General features: G+C 45.5%; 1 protein-coding gene across 1 annotated transcript; it reads right to left on the bottom strand.

Moving 5' to 3' along the window:
- Positions 1-4,445: 4,445 nt before the first annotated feature.
- On the bottom strand, positions 4,446-5,051 carry ARL11 (ARF like GTPase 11). Its single transcript, XM_074156562.1, has one exon. The coding sequence runs from the start codon at positions 5,049-5,051 to the stop codon at positions 4,446-4,448; it is 606 nt and encodes a 201-aa protein (XP_074012663.1).
- Positions 5,052-14,085: the final 9,034 nt, after the last annotated feature.

Below are 14,085 nucleotides of genomic sequence, written 5' to 3'. Positions count from 1 at the left end.
GGATCTTCTGGTTCCCGTCTGATCTCAGGCCCCTCAGCAAGACCGTGGTGAAACCCATCAGAGAAGCCCCATCAGTAACTATGGGGCAAATGCCCTGTAGGTCCACCAGAAAACAAAGAATCAGTGCCAGGAGCAGAAATCAGCTAATGCACAAGTAGAAACCGTTTTGTGCCGTAGATGACAGGATGAGGGGTAACGGTTTTAAACCGGAAGAGGGGAGATTTAGATTAGATATCAGGAAGAAATTCTTTACTGTGAGGGTGGTGAAGCACTGGAACGGGTTGCCCAGAGAAGTTGTGGATGCCCCATCCCTGCAGGCATTCAAGACCAGGCTGGATGGGGCTTTGAGCAACCCGCTCTAGTGGGAGGTGTCCCTGCCCATGGCAGGGGGGTTGAAACTCGATGATCTTTAAGGTCCCTTCCAACCCAAACCATTCTATGGTTCTATGATCCGCTGAAATATGGAAGTTGTGAAGAGACAGGGGAAAAAGTGACTCGTCCTTCCTGTGTTGGTGAAGAGAAGGGGAAAAGGTGACTCGTTCTTCCTGTACTGGTTTTTAACTTTGGCTGGTTTTTTTCCAGCTTGTTGCTTTCCTTTTCCCTGGGGGCGGATGGAAAACTCCTTGTCAGAAATTAAAAAATAAATCTGCGCTGGGTTGATAGTCATGAAAAGGGTTTGTGGAAGCCGCTTTAAAAACCAGTCCTACATAAAGGTTAGTAAATCAGTGAGTAATTATCTGTGTCCTTTCATAAATAGTGTGATAGATGACTGAAGTGTCTCAGTGTCTGCAATAGAGGCAGCAGGACCCAGAGGCTCTTGCTGCAGTGATCCCCACAAAACACAGAAGGGATGGGAGGTCCCAGGGCTGGAGGAGCTGATGGCCCTGGACAAGGAGGCTGCTCTCACAGCTCCAAGCAAGGGCAGATACTTACCAGTACAGATCTTCTCAGTGGAGTGATGACTGGGAAGATTGATGGACAGTTATGGATTTCAGTTACTTTACTGTAAAGGTTAATACATACCAGAGTGCCTCTAAAGGTGTTGGGTTGTTCAAGCACCATCCTTGGAGACATTCAAAAGTGCTGTACCAGGCCTCGGGTAACCTGATTCAAGCAGGGTATCGCACCAGATATCCCTTCCAAACCTTGCTATCCTATGAGTTGGCCACTTTTGCCAATACATTTAGCTAACAACCACCAGATTCAAGATCACGGAAAAGCAGACCACATTAGCAACTAAATACTGACCAAGTCTTTATAAAGAGAGCCAAATAAATACTTGTTGCTGAAAAAAAAAACTAAAAGGAAATAAAAAGCAAACAGCCTCCTGTTCCAAACATCTCCTTTTGGCTTTGAGACAGCCAACATCAGGGATAGTAAGTGGATGGACTTAACATTCAGAAAAGCTGCTAATAAAAATAAATCTTGAGCAACCAGGGTGGGCTCTGGGACCAATAACCCAAAAGGTAATTCATATTTGTGAGGAAGCTGAAACAAGAAAGTGTCCCAAGGATTTTCCTTTTGCCTACTACTAAGAGAGAAGCTGTATTATTTTAGAAATCAGCACAGAGGCTGTGACACCTATCACACACCCAGGAAGATGGAAACTCTAAGTTCGAGGGTTCCCTCCCGGCTGGAGTGCGTAAGCGCAGGTGTTTAGATGATTAACACTGCTCTATGTGGCAGTGCCTCTCCTGTAGAATCACCAAGAAAAAAGAGGCAACAAACTTCCCTCCCTAGAGCTGGCTTCTTCCTGCAAACCTCCGCGCTGCTCCCTTTGGACAGGGCAGGAGTTTTGACACTGAAGCATTTAAGTGCTGTTGGATGAGTATCCTGCAAGTATCTGATTAGAGCAGCGCAGGGCTCATTAGATTGACTTGTTTTAACGTGTTTTCCAACACAGGAGAAAAGAGAAAATAATTAGAAGTAAACTGCATGCTGCCGTTTCCAACAATTTCACCCAGCATCGTTTTGACAGTCTCTAACAATGGCATAAATGAGCTGAGTAATGTGACTGAGCATCTAGAAAAGCCTTATTCCAGAAAACAAGGATGCTAAATCACACGATGCCCCACGAGCTGGGGTATTTTGCCAAATTACTGCTTCAAGGGAAATGAGGACACTTTCAGTAACTGGGATGTTGCTTCATCAGTTTCAGGCATTCAGGGTTCCCACTGCCAAGAAAAACCCCTTCTTCTCCACCTCCTACCTCAGTATTTTAATTCTTAATTGGCAATATCTACAAAAGGCTGGTGGTTACCTCTATCTGCTGCCAGAGGAGCCTATTTTTTCTCTTTAAAGGGCTTGAAAAACACTCATGGGGAAATGGGAAGGTTTCAGTGCTCTTTTTAACAACCAGCAGACAATCCTGTAGAGTAAAAAGCACACAATCAAGAGCCAAGTAAGATTGAAATATCATCAGGACAACTCTTCAGTCTATGTTGAGTTTAAACTATTGCTGAGCCCCTACCCTAATGGACAATACTTGGCTTTGTATCACACGAAATGCAAGACCGAAACACCAGCAAACTCAATAAAGAGAATTTTTTTGGGATGGTTACACGACACAGAGCCTTTTGCATTGTGGCTTTTTCGGGTACTGGTGACCAGGGTGCATAGGTGACCCGAGTTTGTTCGTCTCTGTCTACACACCAGCACATGTGCTGTGTCTCAAGAACTGCTTGGTCCACCTCTGACAGTCAAATACCCAACGTGTGCATTGGAGACTTGTGTTTTAGAAGAAAATGATGACTGCTTACAACAAGCCAAAGGCAGACCAACCTGCCTATATTAACTGCAAAGATATAGAGATATAATTTTGCCCTCCTTCCCACATGCACAGCTTTGTCATATAACTCATTATACAATTCAGTGCTATATAAGGATACTGATAACCATGATCGCTTAGGCCAGATCAACACTGGAGTACTATTTTATAGCGTATAATAGTTCTTACATATTAACACAGCTTAAAAATGTGACTTTTTCCACTGGGAAGGATTTCTTTTATTGAGACCTTCCTATAAATGTCAGATTCTGTTTCTTCATGACTGTGTAAGCCTTGTTTTCCAGCTGCTGCCTTCTATGAAATGAGGCTAATAACAGTACCACTAACAGCTGGATGATTAATTCTTTAACAACTGTAAAATTCTCTGGTATGAACAGAAGAGGATTTCATCATATATTTCTCCTTGGTGTTTCTAGTGTGAATAAGTTCTTCCTTGAAAGCAGCTGACTTCTGCTGCCTGAAAATTTTGTGTCCTTTCTCTCCCCTTCCTCCAACACTTTCATTCATTTCATAATAAAGTAGGAACTGCTATGAAATTTCTTAATTTTAATCCTCAATAACAGAATTTTGAGTACAGGGAGCCCTCGGGCACACATTTTACAGGTCTTTCCAACAGTGGGTTCAGCAGGATCAGACAAAGACCATCACTGCAACAAGAGACCCAGCCCTGTTGTGAACTACTAGGGGCATTTTGACTGCCCCGGACCCAGCTGGGTGTGGAGACCCCTTTGGTTACCAACCTGCCAGTGCCCACAGGTGCCCATGGTTACCAGTCATTGCCCGTAGAGTAGTCTCATCCAGTTTCAAAAAGTCGGAGAGACGGGGCTTCGTCTTGGCTGATCAGGCCACCATGAGGATATTTAGAGGTTGACTGGCCATGCAGACATGTTTCCAAGCATCTAGACATCAGATTTGGTTTCTTCATATATAATCCATGGAAAATGAGGTACCATTTTCATGAAATCAATATTTTATGAAAATAACAAACAGAAAAGAAAGACCCCAAACAAGAAATTCAGAAATAAATATACACACATCCTTGAATGGCTTTACACCATCCAATCCTGATTCAAATCCATGGCTTGAAGATTATACCCGTAGATGCCACATTAAAACCAATCAGTTGTCGGCTGTTTGAAGTCCTGCGCTTACGCTGCTCCAGTTCAGCCATTCCCTTTTAGCAGCTGCTGCTTTTCCAGCTGATGAACATGTGATCTGAGCTGAGCGAGAAGCGGAGTGGGGCACTTTCAAACACCCCCTGCTGTGGGGATCACCCCATCAGGATAACTGCATCGGGGCTGGGAGCCACGGAAAGAAAATAATCCCCTCTGTCCTGTGTGTGCATCTCTGGTATAATTTATATCGCTCTGGCAAAAAGCATCCCTGCTGAAGCACTGGACACACACACAATGGGTGAGCAGAGCCTAGTGGCTGCGGGACAAGCTGGGGCTGGTGATGAGAGTCCAAGAGATGGAGCCAAAAATGCTCCACGGTGGGAGTTTTGCTCAGAAGTCTTCCTGCTGGGTTTCAGTGGCAGGTGGCTGGCTGTTTTTCGGCATGGCTAGCGCCAACTGCTGATTTTAGGGGGCACCTGGATACTGGGATCCTCTGCAGCAAACCTGTGGGCAGCAACGAGTGGGAAGGGTCTGCTCGTGGTTCAGGTTTGCTCCGAGGCTTGCCTCCTCCCCTCTGGCCCTGCAAGGGGCTGCTCTTGGGACAGGGAGTTCTGCTCCAGACCCCGCAGCAGCTCTCCCAGGATGGCCAGGGCTTCCTGCAGGCCCTGTCCGGTGTGAGCACTGCACCCCTGGAGCACCCAGCGTCGCTCCACCAGCCGCCCACCCTGCAGCCTTTCCCCCAGCTCGGTGGGAGCCAGTGCACCCGGTACCTCCTGCTTGTTGGCCAGGAGGAGGACGGGGACACCAGCCATGCTGGGGTGGCTCAGCACTTCCTCCAGCGCTGCTGCTGCTTCAGGCAGCCGGGCCGTATCTGTGCTGTCAAGCACAAAGATGAGGGTGCTGGTGTCCTCCAGGTAGCTGGCCCAGCTTGTCCGCAGGCTGCCTTGTCCGCCGACGTCCCAGAGGTTGAAGGATAAGCGACAGGGAGTTTGCAGAGACTCCACGTTGAAGCCCACCGTTGGGCAGGTCTCCACAGCCCGGCCGCTCTTCAGTTTGTAGAGAAGGGTGGACTTGCCAGCGAAGTCGAGCCCCAGCATGACAACTCGAGCATCTCTTTTGCGCTGGCCTTTGGAGAACAGCTTCCCCATCAAGATGCTGTCGCAACCGTGGCAAAAAAAAACTGCAGCCAAAAAAAAAGAAAGTAAGTGTATTTCCTCGATAATGCCAGTTAATAACAGAGTGCTCAGCTCTGCCTCTCCAAGAGGGCACCTTAGGTTTGCTGAAGGCAGGCACAGGCAGCTTGCTTTTGCTTCTCTTTGTAGCTAAAATGAGGTAAGAGCCATTATTTATGAGGTGTGGAGCAGAGCCAGGGAGCGCCACTGGAAACAACAATTCCTATATCCCAGCTCCGCTGCCGCTAACTTCCATTTTCATTCGCAACCTGAAGTGATCGGTGCAAAAGAGCCAACATTTTGCAGGAAGAGGTGGGGAGACGGTGGAGCAAGTTTCCTCCTCCTCCTCGCATACAGAAATAAACAAGCTTTTGTTCATTGGCTTCTCTAGGGGAAATCCACCCCCGGCAGGACAGGACAAGGAGGAACCCGGGTTTCAGACCAGAGTTACTCCGGGAATTTGCTGAATCACAGCTCAAGGGTGTGGGTTTAAACATGAGCAACAAGACAACTGACAATTTTTCTGCCAGTCTTACGCCAGAAAGTACAAAACCAATCTCTGTAGCATCAGCTTTCGCTACGTTGTTGCGCAGACAGTAACGACAGCAATTTAAAAAAAAATGCACACAGGCATGTTTTTTTAATGTCTCGCTGAAATATGACCAGTCAAAACGCCTTTCTTGGGGTGAAAATCTATAAAATTCTTTACGTCAAGGTATTTACTACATTTTAACATTTGTAAGTAAAGCAAAGTCAGTCCTCTGTGGCTGAGGGGCATAAAAAAATCCCTTAAAAGAAGGGAAAAATGTTTAACAAGACAGCACCACTTGAACTTTAAATGCCAGAGGCAAAAATGTGCTGCTGAAACAGCTCCCAGAGTCGCTTGTGTAAGAGCGGCTGATGGCAGCCAGGCAGACGCCCAGCAAAAGCAGTGTTTACCTTCTTTATTGGTTGGATTTTGCTCCTAAAAGGCTGCAGAACTGAAAGCTGCTGTAAATCTCGCATCGCGGCGTTAAGGCAGAGCTGCTCTCCAGCCGCCTTTGTCTGAGGATGAAGAAGGAAATGTGATTCATCTGTGCTTCCCTAGGACCGTGGGGAACTTCCATATGTGTGTGGGAGATGCAGCTTACCCAGCAATGATCTCCACATGATGCCTCTGTGTCGCAAGCCATCATTACCGGGGATGAAGTTCAGCACGTCACAAAGGGACTCTCTGGTCAGTGACAGGTCACCGGTGGCCAAACAGGGGCATATTTCAGTTTTCCTTCTTTTAAGGAAGGGAAGATGAATGAGAAACAAAACAAAAGAATTTGGAGAATAAGTCTTATGAGGAGCGGCTGAGGGAGCTGGGGTTGTTCAGCCTGGAGAAAAGGAGGCTGAGGGGAGACCTTATCGGCAGGGGTCAGTCTCTTCTCCCAAGTCACAGGCGACAGGACAAGAGGAAATGGCCTCAAGTTGCACCAGGGGAGGTTCAGATTGGATATTAGGAAAAATTTCTACAGTGAAAGTTATTAAACATTGGAATGGGCTGCCCAGGAAAGTGGTTGAGGCACCATCCCTGGAGGTATTTAAAGGACAGATTGACATAGTGCCTAGTGACAGTTTAGTAATGTTTCTTTTATCAGAGTTAAGTTGATGGTTGGACTAGATGGTCTTAAAGGTCCTTTCCAACCTAGATAATCTATGATTCTATGAAAACAAGGACTCCAGCCCAGATAGGCTGCAGGGTGTTGCAGGGGGTCCTACAGACTATGCTTTGCAAGGTACTTCTGTGATACACGTCTCTCCCACAGTTAACCCCCACAGATGGTTGGCACCAACAGCCTCCAGGAGCTTCGTGCAGCTTGTGGATATGTCAGATGTGTTGCTACGGTCAGGCTTCAGGTTAAGCCAAAAGCTACTGCTTATTTAGAGCAGTTGTTGCAGAGTCAATCTAACAGTAGAAATGCACCACCACCCATGTGAAAAATCATGCAGTGTATGTTCATGCATGATCTTTTCTGAAACCAGTCTATAAATGGAAAAAGGGCAGGAAACTCTCTAGATGGGAATAAAAAAAAAAAGAGAACTATGGTGTGCAGCAGATCCTGATCCTTCAGGAACTGTTTGCACACTCTGCAGCACATGCTGCTGCCCGAGGGTTACCCATTTGTCCGAGTTCTTCATTTTTAAAAAATAAGTTATAATTGTTCTCCGGCTCCTTAATCTGCTTGTTCTTCATTTTGAGAAAAACCTTCTTCCCCATATTGCATTGTACTGTAAGATCAACGTAGTTGGTATTTTTTGATGTACCAGTGGGTCGAGTGAATGGTCTCTTGGTCTTTTCGTGTTTCTCCTGCCTCTGTTACTGCTCTTCTTCTCGGAGGCTTGGTAGGAGGCTGTGGTACACAGCCGTTCCGTCTGACCAGGCATTCATAGCACTGAAATTTCTCTCAAGCAAACTAAAATAGAGATCCAGGAAGCAAGGGTGGAAATTCTACCATCCGATGAATAATGGGGTATTTGAAATAAGATGGGATGGAGTCTTCATTGCATCACTCTCTAACATGCTACAGAAATAGGATGCTTCTGAAAAAAAAAAAAAAAAAGAAATAAAGTCAGAATAAAGAATGCAACTAGGGTACAGTTTTATTGAAGATTGCTTTCAGGTTTTCTATGGTACAAAACAGAGTAATTCATTGGGAAATAGAGGCAACTCTATATTCTTTCTTTTTTTTTTTTTTACATTCGTATACCCTATGTATTGAACTGCAGCCTATTTTTTTTCTTCCTGCCAATTATTCCAAATATGGGGTTCAAAATTGTGCCTACAGATTCTGTTCCTCCCACAGCTATGTTATAAAAGCATAGTATTTCCAATAAATAATACATAGGAGCAATTGCAAGTCTGTTTAAGAAAGAATGAAAGAAAAGAAAGTAAAAGCAGACGAGATGAGCTCTGAGTGAGTCTATTGCTGGAGAAGAAAGGCCATATACTAAATAATTCAGAAATTGTGTTCAGAGACGAGGACAGCCCCTACCCCTGCTATGTCTTCTGTGGGCAGAACAAATGCTCTTGCCTCATGTTTCAAGTCTCCCAATTCACAAGAGCAAAGCCAGTGGTCACTAATTCCATTAATAATTTCGTAGAATTTCACTCAATTTCTTTGCTGATTGTTAGGCATGCATTTCCCTGTTTCCTAGATATGCATAACAAACAGCAACAATCAGGACTAGTTCGATAGGAGAGAATCCCCCCTCCTTCCCATGCCCTAAATATTCTAGAACTGGAATTTTGTCCCAATCACTATATTTGCTGTCAAAGTACTTTGCCCTCACTCCATGGGGCGCAGACAGAAGGAAGGAAGAGACTTTAAACTGAAAGAGGGTTCATTTAGATTGGACATAGAGGAAATCGTTTTCAGTAAGGGAGGTCAGACACTGGCACAGGTTGCCTGGAGAAGTTGTGGGTGCCCATCAGGTTGCTCAGAGCTGATTCCAACCTGACATGGAATGTTTCCAGGGACGGGGCATCTACCACCTCTTTGGACACTAGCACAGGTTGCCCAGAGAGGTGGTAAATGCCCCATCTCTGGAAACATTCCATGTCAGGTTGGAATCAGCTCTGAGCAACCTGATCTAGTTGAGGATGTCCCTGCTCATTGCAGGGGGGTTGGACTAGATGACCAGCTCTCTATACCTGCACGACATCACACCTGTGGGTATGTTTGTGTCCTAGGGGCTGCCACCCTTCAACATGGGGGTCATGGCAGGCTGGACAGGTAGGGACTAAAAAGAGAAAAGGACCAAGCTTTCTCCTTTGAAAACTGTGACATGGCATCAGTGAGGGTGTAGAATAGTTTGGGTTGGAAGGGTTGACTAGCTGTCAGTGAGATTGACAAACTGAAAAAAAACCAAAAAAAACAAAAAAACCACCTAGCTTGTGGTGCCTAACAGTTTGGCCAGGAGCGTTGAAATGGCCACAGCTAAGCTCTGAGAAGAGGAGCTTACTGCTGAGCTCTGCCTTGCAGAGCAACCACACAAGTTTCCCCCCATGTCACAGGTTTGGATTTGAAAACTACAGGATGGGAAATGTCAGTCCAAGACCTTCCCTACATGTGGCTATGGCCTCCTGCTTGTGATGAGTTCAGTGGCACAACAGAAGCTCAGCTCCTTCTGTGGTTGGGCTCACTGTTCACAGCAGGTTGAATGGACACAAGGAGCTGGCCCTCATACCTGGGAATATCAAGAGTGTCCGGGACAGGTCCAAATAGAGTCCCCATTTGAACTGCCATGAGTGATGTTCTCCTCATTGTGACTGACCAGCACCGCCTGAAACAGTGTCAACCACGACATGGCATTGATTTGTTTGTCCTCAACCCTCCTGAAAAGACATGGTATATGCTCCAGTGTATCTGGGAAAGGTTTCATGCTTTTTTTGATGTTGTTTAGTGAACATTTCCCTGTTGTTCAATTTCTGTGTGTCTTCTGTGTTCCTGTGTGCTGGAACAGAAAGCTGTCGAGAAGATGTTAGGGCCCTGAGGGCCTCAGCCCATCCCCTTTTTCAGGGAGGTGCCTGATGCCCAGGCCTGGGGCTGTCCCTACATGACCCCCAGCCTCCCTGCTTCCTGGCTGGGGACAGTGGGACGGGTCCTGGATGCCAGGTCCTGCCCTGATGCCCCCTTGGGAGCCCTCATTGCACCCTGACAATGAGATAGATGTGGAGAAATATGGCATGGAGCAAAGACTTTTTCCTCATGTTCTCATCCCTTAGCTGGCAGGTGTTGCAACAGCTGAAGAGGGAAGGAAAACTACTTGCCTTGCTTTGATTTCTGTTTGAACTACTACACCTTTTCTGTATGACTGTAGAATATTTTTCATAAATATTGTTACTCCAATCTCTGAGTTTATAATTTCCAAGGCTGTTTAGAATTTTTACCAGGATTCAGGTTCTCTCTGTAGACTCATTTATTCAAGTGCTACCCAAATAGTTTTAGGTTTTCCCACATAAATTGGCAATGCTCTGTACTCTCCTGTCTACACCCTGGAACTCTCATTCCAAGTCCTTCTTCTTCTATCTTAAATTCACAGATCTCTTCCTCCTTGACTCCTAACATCTCAGCTTTGTATCCTCAGGGCAATTAAAAACTGAGCTTCTTTGGCTTACCTTACCTATCCTAACACCATCACTCCCTTTTCTGAGACTATTCATTAACTCTTCCTCTTACAGTTGGTCTCTATCCCAGTTTAGGTCGTACATTCATCTACGCTAATCTATGCTACATACTGCCTACATCCTCTTTTCACCTTAGAAACTAGTGAAAATTTCCTCCTCCATCTGTTGAATATAAAAGCTATGAAGCAAGGACTGTTTTTTTGACTATTCCTTCAGTTGCTTTCAAGAGGAAGCCCTATAAAGGCTAATGATACCTAACCATACTGCCTACCCGCACTGTATATAATATAGGTAATAACTGTTGCTCCTATGGCAAGCTAAAATTACAGCTTGGTGGTATGCTGACGAAGCACAGCTTTCCAGGTTAGTTTGGAGGAAATTCTGCTTTGCAATATACAAATCCAGTTTCCCTTAAGGGGCCTTCCCTCCTTCCAGTTCAACAGGAAGAAATGTGATTAAAATGACACTGTAAGCATGGACCTGAAAATGAGCTCTGTACAACTTGCCAAGTTCAAGAGCAACAGTGGAGTCTCACTCTCAGCGCTCCTCAGATTCAGGGGTTTTGGATACAAGGTTTTGTTTGATCTTTTTTTTTTTTTAGTAATCATCTTAGCTTACATGTTCAGGACGTTTTCTAACAATGAAGTAAATGCATTGAAAAGATACTGGAAATTATCAACAAGAATGAAAGCTACAAACTGATCTTTACTACCTCACTGTCTGGTAAAACTGATGAAAGCAGAGAAAAACTGTGGAAAAATTCAGAAATTGCATTTTGTCTGGCTGGCCACAGAGTGTCACTGTTACCCCACACGTTTCTCAATGGAGAGCCTATTCCCGCAGCATCAGCTCCTGCCAGACCGAAGGTGTCAGAGCTCCTGCTTTGATTAGGGGAGGACTTCCAGCCTTTGGCACCCTTTTCTGGCAGGATCACTTTGAAACAGGTTTTGCTGAACGACAGATGTACCTATATTTTGTGTACCTGTTCTCTCACATCCACAGAAAGCTGACAGTGAGGACTGTGGAACAGAGCTGGAACAAGATGCCAGCTCCGTGCAGGTGACATTTAGCTCCAGATTGTTTTCCTATCAGATTTAGCTGGCATTGTATCCCAGGACTCTGCAGTTTGAATGAAAACAGCCAACTGACTGACGGGAAAAAGAAATTCTGAATGAGGAGGAGAGAAACGCTTTGAAGACTCTTCTTCTTTCGGTATCCTTTAACAGGTCGCTGACAGTCGCCGTCACAAATCCTCACTGTTTGTGGTCACTTATAAAGCTGCAGATATAGAATAAATTTTTTTAATCTACAACTGACATGATTATAAATTCTCCTAAACTTGGATTTATCTGTGACTATGCACACCTTTGAGATCTCCAGTTTTGACAATGTATACTTAGAAATTAAACTGCTGATTCAGATTGCATTAGGGTTTGGGGTGTAATTCCATGCCATGCTATTGTCCATTTCGAATCTCAAATGTTCTCAGTTTGGTCACTTGAGAAAAGCACCTCATAGTCACCTGCTGCTGTTATCAAAAGAGATGTAAGCTGAGACTACCAGTGTCGGAGAGAGAGGGATCAGCATCTGAGCTAACCCACCAAAGTCAGCAATGAGTTATACACGATATCTGTAGACTGTCTTAAGCAATTATTCCTTTTATTCTACAAAAGTCGTCTCTGAATATCATTGCTTTGCCTGGTTGGCCTATTTAATGCTTTCATAATGCTTTCCAGTCTGTCATAACTTTTCCAAGACGGATATAAGGTCTCATATCCCTTTTCCTTCTAGAAAAAAAATGACGGGGAAGGTTGCTTTTTGTTATTGCTGGCTTTTACAAAAAGCCAAACTGAAAGAAAAGGAACTGAAAATAGATATTATCAAGATTATAAAATTACTTCTGCTCCATACAGAACACTTTTTTAGCTGTTTCAGCTGATTGTAAAGCTCAGACACAGTATAAACTGCCTGCAACTACTGTTTAAGGACTTACTGCACACAGTAAAAACTAATTAGTGATGACTAATCACAAGAAACTTAAACCCATGTGAATAAAAAACCTGACTGGGGGGCTTTTGTTTCAGTACTTGTTAAAACAACTGGGTTTCTGTATTTTTTAACTAAGCAGGCCTGATCTACAGTACTAAATAAGATCAAAGCTCTGTTTACACAGCTCCACCTTCGCACCATTTCCTAGCAATGTCAGGAAAAGCAGTTGTTCTTGACAGATGATTCCTCTGTGGAGCCGCAAACGTGAGCTGAAAATAAGTGTTGTGTATGTTCCCTTTCCGGCTCTTTTTGGGCTTCCTATGGAGGCTCTGATGACATTTTTCCATGTATCTTCTTATTTATGCCTTCTCTTTTTCTTTCTCCAGAATTTGCACAATCTATTCAGCAGGGCTTTCCTGATGCCAGCTAAAGTCACTCAGCAGCGCAGTATGCAGGAACTTGGCAGGGAAAATCTCTTTTTACCCTGGACCTACTGCTGTGCTTTCCTTGCCTCATATTCCAGGGCACAATTTCTTCAGCATCACTGATTCTCTCTCAGAGCAACCCATCCACACTTGATTCCCGGGTACTGAAATTGGTTTTTCTTTTCTTCCCCCCCCCCCCCCCCCCTTTTTTTTTAAATTTTAATTTCTTCTTTAAGCGGCTTTCTTCTAAATTGACCACCTCCAAAGACAGATTGATACTTCCAGTGGGTTCTACACTACTTCTCTCTGTTTCATATCGATCAGCTCCCCAACTCACTGCAAACCCCAGCTGCCTTCTGACTCTTTACACAGTCAGGAAAATAAGTGAATTTTAAGAAAGGCGGAAGCCATTTCCTGGTAACAACTCTGTGTAACAAAATAGCTCTCTTGGCAGAGCTGGTCTCCAACCTTCCTTTTCCTGGATCCTCCCCGACCACTCTGCTTCCTGCTCGAGCTGCAGGTATACACACAGATAGAACTGTAGAGAGACAATATTATGTCAATGCTAAGTTCTAACAGGTACTTACGTACTAGCTAACAACCTATGAAGATAGGCTGAGAGAGTTGGGGTTGTTCAGTCTGGAGAAGAGAAGGCTCCGGGGAGAACTTATAACGGCCTTCCAGGATCTAAAAGGGGTCTACGAAAAAGCTGGAGAAGGACTTTTTACAAGGCCATGTAGCTATAGGACGAAGGGTAATGGCTTCAAACTGTAAAAGGGAAGATTTAGACTAGGTCTCAGGGAGAAATTCTTTACTGTGAGGGTGGTGAGGCACTGGAACAGCTTGCTCAGAGAAGTTGTGGATGCCCCATCCCTGGAGGTGTTCAAGACCAGGCTGGATGGGGCTTTGAGCAACCTGCTCTAGTGGGAGGTGTCCATGCCCATGGCAGGGGGGGTTGGAACTCAATGATCTTTAAGGTTGCTTCCAACCTAAACCATTCTATGAATGGAAAGAAGTTTTAATGTGACTGTGTCAGAACACTGCTAATGCTACCTCTAGGGGTTTCAGACATCACAGGCGCTGGCCTGAGGTATAACCAGCACAGACCCCACCACAGCCCTGCAAGATTCTGCTTGGCTGCGGCCAAGGCAGGAAGCCTGGGCTGGTTGCACTCCCACCTCGTCTTCCCCTCGGCTTCGCGGCAGTGACAATGTAGGGAGCAGAAAGGTACCCTCTGGCACTTGCCCCCGCGGGGAGGGCCAGCCATGCCCGCCGGCCTGCCCTGCCGCCTCCACCAAGAGACAGCAGCCGACGGGGCTGCTGGGCCCGGTCAGCTACGCAGCCCAGCGCCGAGACCTCACACGAATCCGCAAGACCCGAGAACCCTTATGGCGATGCCTGCGGGGAGGGCTCAGGGGGCATCTGTGAGCGTAGACGCAGG

This window comes from Numenius arquata, chromosome 1 (genome assembly GCF_964106895.1).
Source record: "Numenius arquata chromosome 1, bNumArq3.hap1.1, whole genome shotgun sequence".
NCBI classification, from domain to species: domain Eukaryota; kingdom Metazoa; phylum Chordata; class Aves; order Charadriiformes; family Scolopacidae; genus Numenius; species Numenius arquata.
The sequence above is the reverse complement of the archived record's forward strand: the minus strand, read 5'-3'. Positions and strand labels throughout refer to the sequence as shown.